We start from the raw sequence: 13,950 nt of genomic DNA on the forward strand, positions 1-13,950 counted from the left end.
AATTAGCTTCCAATTAAAATAAATTAATTAAGAAAAATGGAAATGCCTCATGTCCCAACTCTCAGCTTGGAAAATAAGAATCTTGGGGTGGGGACAGGGAGGGGCAGGGAGGAGCAGGGAAGTGGGTCCAAGACTGAGCTGGGACATCAGGCATTTCCATTTAAAAAAATGAATTTATTTAACTGGAGGCTAACTATTTTACAATTTTGTGATGGCTTTTGCCATACATTGACATGAATCAGCCACGGGTGTACATGTGTCCCCCCACCCCATCCCAAACCCGCCTCCCACCTCCCTCCCCATCCCATACCAAGCAGATAGCATGACCTCTTTTGCAGGTCTGGGAACTGTTTCCAGAAATTCTGTCAAAGGCAAAAAGTACTCCTTTGTTTATTTATTCAGCAAATGTTTATTGAATACTCACAGTGAATAAGGCCAAGTCCATGCATGGTGGATCTTGCAAATAAACAAATGAATGTATAATATAAACCCGGGCAGTGGTTCCTGCATTGAAGGGCAACAAAGCGGGGGGATGGAGGGAGCAGGAGTCAGCCGCATGATAAACACATTCAGCGTTGCAGGCAGGACAGTCTCTGTCATAACCACGCTGCCTTATAAATGTGTTTGAAGCTGGGCTCGCAAAAATCATTTTCAGCCTGGAAGTTAACTCTTCACCATGGGGAATTCTGGAAAGGTTAAAATATTTTGGTAGAAACCCACTGGATATTCATTCTCTCCTTTCCTTAGACAACCTGGCAGCTGAGCTAGAGGCCAACCTTGGACTCATTGAAGAAATTTCAGGATATCTGAAAATCCGCCGGTCCTATGCCCTGGTGTCACTTTCCTTCTTCCGGAAGTTACGTCTGATTCGAGGGGAGACCTTGGAAATTGGGTATGTGGGCCTGATGCTGTATCTGTGGCCTCATCACTGGGAAGTTTGTGAATTAGAAAATCTTAGGGTTTTTTTCTGTCAAGACAGGGAAACAACCTAAGTATCCACTGATGGATGGACGGGTAAAGAAAGCATGATGTGTGTGTGTGTGTGTGTGTGTGTGTGTGTGTATACTAAGTATCCACTGACAGATGGGTAAAGAAAGCATGGGGTGTGTGTGTGTGTGTGTGTGTGTGTGTATACCAAGTATCCACTGATGCATGGATGTGTGTATGTGTGTGTGTCTGTGTGTGTGTACTAAGTATCCACTGATGGATGGATGGGTAAAGAAAACATGATATGTGTGTATGTGTATGTGTGTGTGTATACTAAGTATCCACTGATGGATGTGTGTGTGTGTGTGTATGTATACTAAGTATCCACTGATGGATGTGTGTGTATGTGTGTGTGTGTGTGTGTGTATACTAAGTATACACTGATGGATGGATGGGTAAAGAAAACATGATGTATATGTGTGTGTGTGTGTGTGTGTGTGTGTATATGTATGTAATGGAATATTATATAACCATAAAACTACCTTTTTTGCCAAAGGTCACACCTTTCATTTGGATTCTTCCAATGACCTCCTTGCTGGTTCTAGAACTACCAGGGCCATCCCACAGAAATATAATGCAAGTCACATATGAGACTTTAAATGTTCTAGTAGCTACATTTTTAAAACTTTAGAAGAAATAGGTGGAATGAATTTTAGTAATGCCTTTTACTAAACCCATTAAATCTGAAATGTTATTTTGACGTGGACTCAATATCAAAAAATGATAAACAAGATCTTTTACATCCTTTTTTTTCATGCTAAGTGTTTGAAATCTGTGGGATTTTTTTGCTGTTTTTTTTTTTTTGTTTTTACTTCTGATACAGTTCAGAAGGGCCACATCACAGGGGCTCAGTAGGCAAATGTGGCTGGTGGTCTCTGTGTTGGATAACACAGGTCAAGCTGCCGTGCGTTTCCCATTCATCACGTCCTGGTGGCCCACTTATGAGTCTAAGGCGTAGGTCTACCTGAGTTACTGAGTTGTTATAAAACCTTCAGTGGCCCCCTCTGTCTACCGAGGAAGCGCCTGTGTTCTTGGTCTTGGTCTAGCATGCAGTATACTAGAGGGTTTGGGCCATGGTATCGCTTCAGTATTGCCTTTCACCTGTTGTTCAGAACAAGCTACTTTGCTCTTCCCTGGGCCCAGCTCAGGTGCCTCTGTGTCTTCAGTCTTTCCCTTTTGCAAAACCCATATTTCAATCCATCACAGTCTTGCCCTCCTCCCCTACAAGACTGATCTCAAGTATCTTCCTGGACTTGAAGACCTCCTCAGCTTCCCCTATACCTCTCACCCTCCATTCAGCACGTAATGAGTATGTGTCAAGCAAGTGGTTAGAACTGGGGATGGAGCACTGAATGAGATCAGTTCCAGCCATGGCCCCACCATTTTGGAGGTGGAGATGACAAGCTGATGAATGATTAGGTCTGTGTGCATTTCCATAGGAACTACTCTTTCTACGCCTTGGACAACCAGAACCTAAGGCAGCTGTGGGACTGGAGCAAACACAACCTCACCATCACTCAGGGGAAACTCTTCTTCCACTATAATCCCAAACTCTGCCTGTCGGAAATTCACAAGATGGAGGAAGTTTCAGGAACCAAGGGGCGCCAGGAGAGAAATGACATTGCTCTAAAGACCAATGGGGACCAGGCATCCTGTAAGTGGCAATGCTCTTGTCCTTTCATGGACCAGATAATGTGACTTCCCCTACCTCCCCCACCACTCTGGTACCCAGGGCGGGTGTCACTTACCCCCAGTGAGCTAAAACAACTAAGTGTGTGTTAGACTTTCTGAAACACTGAAGACAAGTGTTGTACACATTAATCTCTTTGCCAAATACCAAATACAATGCCTGGTGCTGGAAGATGCCACATAAGCACTGAATGAACAAATGTCATCTCCCATATATATATGGCCTTGGCTCAAATGCTACAGCAAAATTCTGCAATTGCTACAGTTGGAGACTGAGAGCTGGCTACCCTTCTGTGATGAGTTTTTCTCTTGAAGAAATAGCTGAGCATTGAGGTGCCAAGGCTTCCATGATACCCTCATGTGAAGCTGTTTTGTTATGAGACAATTTGGTGCAAACTGTGGTAATTCAGGGGAGGGAGAGAGCAAGGTTGGGGTGGCGCTTAAGGGAGGGCTTGTATTCCAGGCAGAGGGAATTACTGTCTCCAAGGCATTGTCTTTCCAAAGAGTGGTCACTTCAAGATATAATGATGTGCACTCTCTCTAAACCCAGTCAGCTTGTATCCATTTGCACTGGAGTTACTTTTTCTGACATGTCAGGCATGAAAATCCACATGTAGGACAAATTGTGTTAGGACAAATGTTATTTTTGAAAGTATCCTTTTCCCAGCACCAATTGGCCACTTGTCCTTCGCTGTTAGTGCCAAGCACAGCTCTTTAGATGAGCATCTGGTCAAGTAATTGACTTGAAGTTGGGGCCAACCTATATAATCTGTTCTTGCCTGTGAACAAGGGAGAGGAATGTGGAAATGAGACCTCACTAGGAAACAGCAGATTGCCATCTTCCTTCTTGTGGATTCTCTTGGAAGTATGGGATCACCTGCTTTGGGCTGAAACAAATTATTTAAAATTCTGATACTGGGTGTTGTTGTTGTTTTTTAAACCTTTCTAGGTGAAAATGAATTACTTAAATTTTCTTACATTCGGACATCTTATGACAAGATCTTGCTGAAATGGGAGCCGTATTGGCCTCCTGACTTCCGAGACCTCCTGGGGTTCATGTTGTTCTACAAAGAGGCGTAAGTAGAAAGATAAAGAGGTGTGAGTGTTACATTTGTGCTCAGAGGTTCCCCCACTGAAGTTTCTTTCTATCTCCTTCTTATCCATGGAATAAATAGCATAGATCCCTTGGTGGGATCTCACCAGTTGATGGTGTATAATGTCAATAACATTTCTTATTGTCAAAAGCCAGAAATTGAAGCAGGCAGGTTTCTTTTGGAGGTCTAGATTGGGCAATCTCCTACAGAAATATTCTGTATGTACATCTCACCAGACATTCTCAACAAAAAGTCACGAGTCTACTTAGGAGGTGTCTTTTTTAAAAGTCCGCTTAGTATATGTCTTAGTAGGTATTTCAATTTAGTAGGTATCTACTTAGTAGGTGTCTTTTTAAAAAAAGTTTATTTTTAAATCTATTTTGGATTTTTTCCAACACAAATAATTATGGTAAAACAAACATGAAATCAATAATCTTAGTCATGTTTAAATGTACAGCTCAGTGGCATTAAGTATATTCGTGATGCTCTGTGACCATCCTCACTGTCCCTCCCCACAATTTATTCATCATCTTACGCTGAAACACTGTCGTCATTCAATGACACCCAGCCGTCTTGAGTATATATGACTGTGCTGGAGTTTTAAAAGGAGACAGTGGAAGTGGTGATCATATTAACATGGATAATTGTTCCATCCCTTATGATTTACTATGTGTCAGGCTGTGTGTGGAGGAGTCAGCCCACATCCTCTCATGTGATCTTGTCACTAACTCGGATAGTATCATCATCATGATCACTAGGATTATGGGAAATTACGGAAATTATGGAAAATTAAGGAAATTATGGGAAATTATAGGATTACTGGGAAATTGAGACATAGGGAAAGCAATCCCTTTCTCTTTGACTGTTTCTGTGTCCTTTCTCCTTGTGGCACAAGATTTTTGAACAGGGTGCAAGCCTGTAGGAGGTAACTTCCCCCAGCCACATCTCTCTGGCCTTTAGATCTATAGTCAAGGAATGATAACCATCTTTACCTGTTTGGTCTTGAAAGCCCTTACCAGAACGTGACAGAATTCGATGGGCAGGATGCGTGCGGCTCCAACAGCTGGACAGTGGTGGATATTGACCCGCCTACGAGGTCCAACGACCCCAAGTCACAGAACCACCCCGGGTGGCTGATGCGTGGTCTCAAGCCCTGGACCCAGTATGCCATCTTTGTCAAGACCCTGGTCACCTTTTCTGATGAACGCCGTACATACGGGGCCAAGAGTGACATCATCTATGTCCAGACAGACGCCACTAGTAAGCATTTCTTGTGAATGTGAACTTATGTGTGAGCTCAGACATCTTGCCTTTCATATGAAATGCTTGTGTCGTTTTTCTTTTTTTTTTCTGCATGGTCATTGGCTTCTAAAAGAGCTGGGCACTGAGATTTACAATTTCAGAAGATGAGGCAGTAGCAACAAGACATTAGAGAGGAACATATATTTCTTCTTACCATTATGGAAAATTTTCAAATATTTACAAAAGTAGGAAAAAATAGCTCCTCTCCCTATGTAATCATCTCTTAGCGTCAATAATTATCAATATTTTGCCATTTTTTGTTTCATCTCTGCTTCTCTCCATTTTTTTGAAATTAAAATTTTTAATTGATTTATTTTTAATTGAAGGATAATTATTTTACACTGTTGGTTTCTGCCATACATCAAATGAATGAGCCATAGGTATATCTATGTGCCCTCCCTCTTGGTCTTCCCTCCCACCTCCCACCCCATCCCATCCCCTAGGTTGTCACAGAGCACCAGTTTGAGCTCCCAGAATCTTACAGCAAATCCCCACTGGCTATCTGTTTTACATATGGTAACGTATATATTTCCATGCTACTCTCACGAATCATCCTACCCTCCCCTGCTCTTCCTGGGTCCACAAGTCTGTTCCCTATGTCTGCATCTCCATTGCTGCCCTGCAAATAGTTCATCAGTACCATCTTTCCATCTTTCTAGATTCCATATATATGCATTAATTATGATATTTGTTTTCTTTCTGATTTACTTCACTATAATAGGCTCTAGGTTTTTTTTTTCTTTTTTCTTTTTTTTGATGTGGACCATTTTTAAAGTCTTTATTGAATTTGTTAGAATATTGCTTTGGCTTTATGTTTTGGTTTTTTGGTCACAAGGCATGTGGCATCTAAGCTCCCTGACCAGGGATCGAACTGCACCTCCTGCATTGCAAGACAAAGTTCTAACCATTGGACCACCAGGGAAATCTCTCCCACATCTCCACTTTTTGGGGAGGAATGGGCCACTGGAGAATTTTCTAGAGTGTGGGAGCAGAGATGCTGCTTAATATATAACAATGCACAGTACAGCACCCACAGCAAAGAATTATCCAGCCTCACAAAATCAGTAGAGAGAAATCCCATCCTATAGGATAGAGCCCAAGCATTATGAACCAGCTCTTGTGACTACTGCCCTCTTGCCCTGTATCCTCCAGCAAAACCAAAGGACTTAGAGTTCCGGAAACTTGCAGCTTCCAGGCTTTTGTACACACTGTGTCTTCTCTCTGGAGACTCCTACCCCTACCCCTTGCTGACTGTCAGCCACCTCCATTCTCCAGGGGAAGCTTTTGTGGAGCCCAAAGTTGATGCCTATGGGGGGATGTGAAATGGACTGCCAGCTCAGGGATAGGTTTGAACAGCTTTGCACTGCCGAAATTTGCCCCACAACTGGGTTCAGTTTGGGGCTAATTAACTGGAAAATGTGACTTTATCTATTCCCATCACCCTCCTTTCCCCCACCACCTTTCCAGTGCCTGGAACAAAGACAGCTTGCCTTTCCTTAGAGCTCTGTAAATGCTTGTTGCAAAAATGGTGGAACATGGGAATCTATATAGTCTGTGGTACTGCATGGATTGTAATTTTGTAACCCATGCTCTTCTTAGGCAAGTGTTCCATATGTCCAGGTGTCTCCAGTTTTCTCTGATGTTAAATAACACTGCAGAGAACATCCTCAGGATCTCCTTAACTTGGCTATTCCCTCTCATGCCCACCTGACCGCCTGTACCCTCCCCCTCACAGTGCATCTGTCTGTCTCCTTTCTCCTTGGCAGATCCTTCCGTGCCCCTGGATCCCATCTCAGTTTCTAACTCCTCGTCCCAGATTATTCTGAAGTGGAAGCCTCCCTCCGACCCCAACGGCAATATCACACACTACTTGGTGTTCTGGGAGAGACAGGCGGAAGACAGTGAGCTGTATGAGCTGGATTATTGCCTCAAAGGTGAGTGCAGGCAGGGGTCAGGGAGGGGCTGGTTTTACACACCGGATCCTCTGTGTTCTGGGACACGTCTCTCCCCTCCCATTTCCAGCATGCGCTTCTGGGAACACACACTCCGTTTTATCTCAGACGAAAACACACACACGGGCATTCTTCAGAGATACCGAGGGTTCAGTTCCAGACTTCCGAAACGAAGCAAATATTGCAATAAATCAAGTCACATGAAGTTTTTGGTTTCCAGTGCCTATAAAAGTTATATTCACATTATACTATAGTCTATGAAGTGTGCAATAGCATTATGTTTAAGAAAAAATATGCTTAAAATATACATATGCATGTGTGCTAAGTCATTTCAGCCGTGTCTGAGTGTTTGCTACCCCAAATAGATAATCAACAAGGACCTACTGCATAGCACAGGGAACTCTACTCAATATCTTATAATAATCTATAGTGGAAAATAATCTGAAAAAGGATATATGTATATATGACAGTTACTTTGCTGCACACCTGAAACTAACGCAACATTATAAATCAATTCTATTTCAATAAAAATTTTAAAAAGAAGAAATCGAGACAAAAAAAAACCATGCACATACCTTAATTAAAGAATACTTTATTGCTTTAAAAAAATGCCCAAACAATTACATTAGTAACATCAAAGATCACTGATCAGAGATCATGATAACAAATAGAATAAAAAGAAAGAAGTTTGATATATTGTGAACGTTACTGAAGCATGACATAGAGACACAAAGTGATCAAATACTGCTGGGGAAACAGTGGTAATAGTTTTGCTGGACGTGGGGTTCCCACAAACCTTTGTTTTGTAAAAAAAAAAACACAGTAAGGGGACGTCTGTCTGCCCGTTCATATTTCTAAACATCACAGGGTGCGGACAAGCTCTGAAGACTCATGTTGAAACCAGACACTCCCCGTGTCTTGGCATCGATGCGTTCTGGAATGTTCTCCTCTTCCCCTTCCTCATCCACCTCCCCCTGGTGGGGATGTAGCTGTGTTAACCCGTGCAAGACTTCCCTGCTAAGCTAGAAACACAACAATGTGTGCAGTGGTGACGGACAAAGTCAGGGAAGAATTTTGGTCCCTTATTTTTAAGAATTTTTATTAGAGTAGTTTATTTACAATGTTTTGTTAGTTTCAGGCATACAGCAAAGTGAATCAGTTATACATATATCGACTTTTTTGGTCTCTAATTTTATTTTTATTTTTTACTTTTAATTTTTTTGGCCACTTGGCATTTGGGATCTTAACTCCCCAACCAGGGATCAAATCCACCCCACTCTGCAATGGAAAGGTCCTAACTGCTGGACCTCCAGGGAAGACCTGGCCCCTAATTTTAGACCCTTAAGTTTTAAGGATTGGAGACAGCAAAGAGTCTCCAATCTCTTCCTCCCTAGGCTTTCCATTAAAAATGTATATGAATGACACATATTGTCCAGTCTTCAATCTCGCTTACTTAATGGGCTTGCATCCATCTACAGAAAAATGAAAAAAATATTTGAAGCCTCAAACTGGTGTGTATAAATTAGTCTTACATTATTTTAAAACTGGGTTGTAAAAAAGTCCATCAAACTGAAGAAACAGAAGTCTTTCCCCCCCCTCACCTTTAGTTGTTTTGTTTGAGTCTATATAAAAGGTTTTCCCCCCAACCCCCAGACTCTTTTGTTTATTATTTATTTAAAAAAATTATTGGAGTATGGTGGCGCTAGTGCTAAAGAATCCACCTGCCAATGCAGAAGACACAAGAGATGGGGACTTGACCCCTGGGTTGGGAAGATCCTCTGGAGTAAGAAATGGCAACCCACTTCAGTGTTCTTGCCTGGAAAGATCCCATGGACAGAGGAAACTGGCGGGCTTCAGTCCATGGAGTCGCAAAGAGTCAGACACGACTGAATATTAAAAAAATAGTTGACTTACAATTTAGTATTAGTTTTGGGTGTACAGCAAAGTGGTTCAATTATACCCATGCATAGATTCATTTGTTTCAAAAAATATTTATTTATTTGGCTGCGCTGGGTTTTCATTGCAGCATGTGGGATCTAGTTCCCTGACCAGTACTCAAACCCAGGCCTCCTGCACTGTGAGCTCAGAGTCTTACCCACTGGACCACCAGGGAAGTCCCTAGATTCCTTCTTTTTCAGATTAATTTCTCATATAGGTTACTACAGAATATTGAGTAGAGTTTCCTGTGCTAGGCAGTAAGTCCTGGTTGGTTATCTGTCTTACATATAATCGTGTGTGTATGTTCATCCCAAGCTCCTGATTTATCCTTTAGTTGTTTTGTTGTTGTTTGTTGCTGTGTTGTTTTTGTTTAGTTGCTCATGTCTGACTCTTTGTGACCCCACGGACTGCAGCAAGCCAGGCTTCCCTGTCCTTCACTCTCTCCCCGAGTTTACTCAAATTCACGTCCATTGAGTCGGTGGTACCATCCAGCCATCTCATCCTCTGTCACCCTCTTCTCCTCCTGCCCTCAATCTTTTCCAGCATCAGGGTCTTTTCCAATGAGTTGTCTCTTCACATCAGGTGGCGAAAGTATTGGAGCTTCAGCTTCAGCATCAGTCCTTCCAGTGAACATTCAGTGTTGATTTCCTTAAGAATTAACTGGCTTGAGCTCCTTGCTGTCCAAGGCACTCTCGAGAGTTTTCTCCAGCACCACAATTCGAAAGCATCAGTTTTTCGGTGCTCAGCCTTCTTTGTAGTCCAACTCTCACATCCATACATGACTACCGGAAAAACCATAGCTTTGACTAGATGGACCTTTGTCGTTAAAGTGATGTCTCTGCTTTCTGGTCTGAGTTTATTTTCCTTTAGATGTGAGTTACTGGTAACCTCCTACCTTGGGGCAGCTGATGACATGTGACTGAGGTCAGGAGCCTAAGGTTTTCTGTGCCCTGATGTAGGGCTTTGGGCAAGTCACCCAGCTTGTCACCAGCTGCCTCCTTTTGGGGAAAAGGGGCAGGAGGCCAGATGATCTCCGGGAGCTGTCCCAGCTCTAAGATCATGTGCTATATGTATGCCTGTGACCTCATCCCCCGCCTGAGCAGAGGGTTGCAAACGTGATTTATCTCCTCAGATGCTTTATATAACTCGAGAGCAAGCAAAGTCATGGGCTCAGCTGTGCACTCTTGGCCCTGCATTCGAGTAACCGAAACCACCAACCAGATCTGCCACCATCATCGGGGCAGGCCGTGTTTTCTTTCTTTCTTTTTTTAAGAGCAACAACTTTTATTCTGGAAGTCAGTCTGTCATTAGAAGGTGATGATTTGACATGATTTTATTTGTCATTTTGCCCAAAGTCTATGGAATTAAAAAAAATAAACTTACTAAAGGACAGATACTGTCTGATTCCACTTACAGGAGTTCCCTGGAGGAGTCAGATCTATAGAGACAGGAAGCAGATGGTGGGGGCCGGGGTGGGGGAGGGGATGGAGACTCAGAGTTTCACCGGCACAGAGTTTCAGTTTGGGAAGGTGAGAAAGTTCTCGAGATGGATGGTGGGGACGGTTGCACAATAATGTAAGCATACTTAATGACACTGAATCACGATGCTTAAAAAGGAGGAAGACGGTAAATTTTGTGTTACGTGTATTTTGCCACAAAGAAAAAACCCCAGTACACACACAAATAAATAAACTTGATAACACACACAAGATAAATAATTTACTGTGATCCGTAGTAGTTTCCTTTAGAATCAGAAGTGGTTTTTTTTTTTTTTCCAGTTTTATTGAGATATAATGGACAAGTAAAACTGTAAGATATTTAAAGTGTAAATTGTGGTGACTTTTTGTGCATACACATTGGAAAAGAATTCCTCCCACCTAGTTAAAACATCTATCACTTCACATATTTATTTTTTTGTTTAAAGAAATCTTTGTTTACTTAGTTTTGGCTGTGCTGGGTCTTCATTGCTACTCAGAGGCTTCTAGTTGCGGCAAATGGAGGCTACTCTCCTTTGTGGTGCACAGGCTTCTCGTTGCGGTGGTTTCCCCTGTTGCAAAGCACCGGCTCCAGAGTGTAGGCTCAGTAGTTGCGGTGCACAGGCTTAGTTGCCCCATGGCATGTGGAATCTTCCTAGATCAGAGGTCAAACCTGCGGGTACTGCATTGGCAGGCAGATTCTTTACCACTGAGCCACCGGAGAAGTCCCCTCCTTTTTCAAATGAGAACTTTTAGCTTCTTCTCTGATATTGAATTGTATATTTCAATTATACAGTACAGTCTTGTCAGCTATATGGTTTTTTAACTGTAAAACTTTCATAACATAAAATTGGCCATTTGAACCACTTTTAAGTGCAAAGCTCAGCGGCATTAAGCACATTCACATTGTTGTGCAACCATCGCCACCATCATCTCCAGAACTTTCTCATCTCCCCAAACTGAAACTCTGTCCCTGTGAAACACTGACTCCCCCACTCCCCACCTTTCCACTTTGTCCCTGAGATTTGACTAGATTGTCACTGTACCTTACAGCCACAGAAACCCGTGGGGCACCAAGTGGCATGTTTCCACATGGGTGACAGGTGTCTGTGTCTGATCAAAAGTCCCTTCCTCCCCAGAAAAAAATCAGGAGCCTGCCCCACCACCCTTTACTAAGGAAATCCTAAGTTTATTTTCCATCTATAATGCCATCAATAACCCCTCTAACAGCTAAAACCTACACAGGCTATTCTGTGTCTATTAATAAACGTTAAGAAGTATGTTTAAGGATTTGCAAAGCTTCCGAGTGGGTACTCAGCATTCACAGGAAGATACTTAGAGCTCATTGTCTCCCGGAGCCATTAAAAGGGAGAGGAAGAGATGGAATTTCCCTTGCTCAATAGACACAAGTAGGCACCCGGCCTCAAGGGCATTGTTTTAAGCCTTTTAAGAGTAGCCTGCATCTTCTATGGGCCTCCCAGCTGGCTCAGCAGTAAAGAACCCACCTGCCAATGCTGGAGATGGAAGATCCCCTGAAGGAGGCAATGGCCACCCACTTCAGTATTCTTGCCTGGGAAATCCTGTGGGTAGAGGAGCCAGTCGGGCTACAGTCCATGGCATCACAAAGAGTCGGGCAAGCCTGAGTGACTGAGCACACACACAAGACATGCGCATGGATTGTTCTTTTACTTACTTGGGGACTGCTTAGCATCACTTTCTCTGAAACATTCGCCCCAGAGACCCTCTGTCCTTTTCCCCTGCTATCTGACACACAGCATATGCATTTCTTAGTTTACTGTATATTCCTCCCACTCCCGTGCACTTCATCCACTGGAATGTTAAGTCCCCCAAGGGCAGGGACAGGCACAGTTACCTTTGGCCTCCAGCCTTGTGGGGCTGTGGTGTCCGACAGTGTCCTGCTGCATGCTGACAGGCACCTTCTCTGTTGTCAGGACCCTCCAGTGAAGGATCTTATTCTTCCCAGGAGAATTTGAACCCAGAACTTGAACCCAGAGCACTGAGCTCTGTCCATGTGCCCAGCCACTTTGAGAAGGTCCCCCTTGCTCTGCATGTGTGTGTAGGTGGCGGGGGGCGGGAATGCGATGGGGACTTGAGCCCTGCTCTGCCTTTCCCTAGGGTTGAAGCTGCCCTCCCGGACCTGGTCTCCACCGTTCGAGTCGGAGGGCTCCCAGAAGCACAACCAGAGTGAGTATGAGGAGTCTGCTGGCGAATGCTGCTCCTGCCCGAAGACCGACTCGCAGATCCTCAAGGAGCTGGAGGAGTCCTCGTTCAGGAAAACGTTTGAAGATTACCTGCACAACGTGGTTTTCATCCCCAGGTCAGGATTTGTTATTGGCTTGGGGTCTCAGGTCTTTAGGGAACAAGACAAATGGGGGCAGACGCAGAGGATAGGCTGAGTCCACGCTGAGCCACTTCCTGGATGCAGGAAGAGATTTTGAGATTATAACAAGTGCCTTACCAGGAAGAGGAACTGCCCCCCATCTCTGCTCAAAAGGAGGAGTGTTTAAAAAATTCAGCCTTTGCTCTCTGATGTCTCATGAACCCAACCTCTGGTCTCAGTCCGAGTTCTGATGAATCCCATTAGATTATCAATGATTGATTATTACCTAATCGATTGATTATAGATAATAAATTCAATTATTAGATGACAGAGAGCTGCATGCCCAGCCCAATGCTTGATTTATGGCTGAGTCTCAAGCTCAGTGCATTCCCTTTTTTTAATCTAAAGAAACTTCTCATCCTTCCAGAACTTTCCATGGCCTCGTCAAAACCCCAGAGACTTCACTATTTAAATATGTTTCCTTTAGTGAGTGAAGGGGAAGTAAACAGAGGGTCTGCAGTAAAAATGACTCTTGGTTTTTTCATACCTCTTTATCCTTCATGCAAGCTGAGACATTTAGATAGAAGGCAAATTTCTGTGGGTCACAGGTTGTGCTACCTCTCTCGGTGCCTCAGTTTATTCATCTGAAGAATGGAGAGAAAAATGGTTCCTATATTTTATGGTTGTGAGATTACACGAGTCTCACAGGGATTCTCAGCCTTGGTGCTGTTGACATTTGGAGCCAGCTCATTCTCTGGGGTGGGACCATCCTGTCCAGGGTAGGATGTTGAACTGCACCCCCGGCCTCCACCCACTAGATGGCAGTAGCACTGTCTGCATCTTAATAAGTTCATGAGTCCTTCTGGTAACCCACTGAAGCACTTGCCGACTCCCTTTTACGGGTCCAAAGCCTTCCCCCCACTCCACTCCCGCCCCCAACTCTGCCCAGGTTGACAAAGCAAATGTGCTGGGAGCTTTCAGTTGCCCCCACCCTCTCCACTCTTGACCCTTCCCGCTAACAGACTTCACCAGAGCTACCCAGAAGTGTCCAATACAATTGGTTATTTCCAAAGTGGATCAACCTCCCGCCCCCAGAGGTTGCACTGAGATAAAACAAGATTCGAAAGTGGGTCTCTTTAGAGGCTTAGCATTGCTCCTGCTAGAGGCTCCAT

The 13,950-nt window shown here is 43.6% G+C and overlaps 1 protein-coding gene across 4 annotated transcripts in view; it reads left to right on the forward strand.

Annotated features, from left to right (window-relative positions):
- The window catches only part of INSR (insulin receptor), a 146,115-nt gene that overhangs the window by 94,913 nt on the left and 37,252 nt on the right, over window positions 1-13,950 (forward strand). For all 4 annotated transcript variants that reach the window (XM_006046794.4, XM_006046795.4, XM_006046796.4 and 1 more), the window contains exons 5-10: window positions 748-892; window positions 2,427-2,641; window positions 3,626-3,752; window positions 4,780-5,030; window positions 6,839-7,006; window positions 12,574-12,775. In XM_006046794.4, the coding sequence (XP_006046856.2) occupies window positions 748-892; window positions 2,427-2,641; window positions 3,626-3,752; window positions 4,780-5,030; window positions 6,839-7,006; window positions 12,574-12,775 (1,108 nt within the window). The remainder of the gene's footprint in view (window positions 1-747; window positions 893-2,426; window positions 2,642-3,625; window positions 3,753-4,779; window positions 5,031-6,838; window positions 7,007-12,573; window positions 12,776-13,950) is intronic.

Source organism: Bubalus bubalis, chromosome 9 (assembly GCF_019923935.1).
Source record: "Bubalus bubalis isolate 160015118507 breed Murrah chromosome 9, NDDB_SH_1, whole genome shotgun sequence".
In the NCBI taxonomy this organism is placed as follows: Eukaryota; Metazoa; Chordata; class Mammalia; order Artiodactyla; family Bovidae; genus Bubalus; species Bubalus bubalis.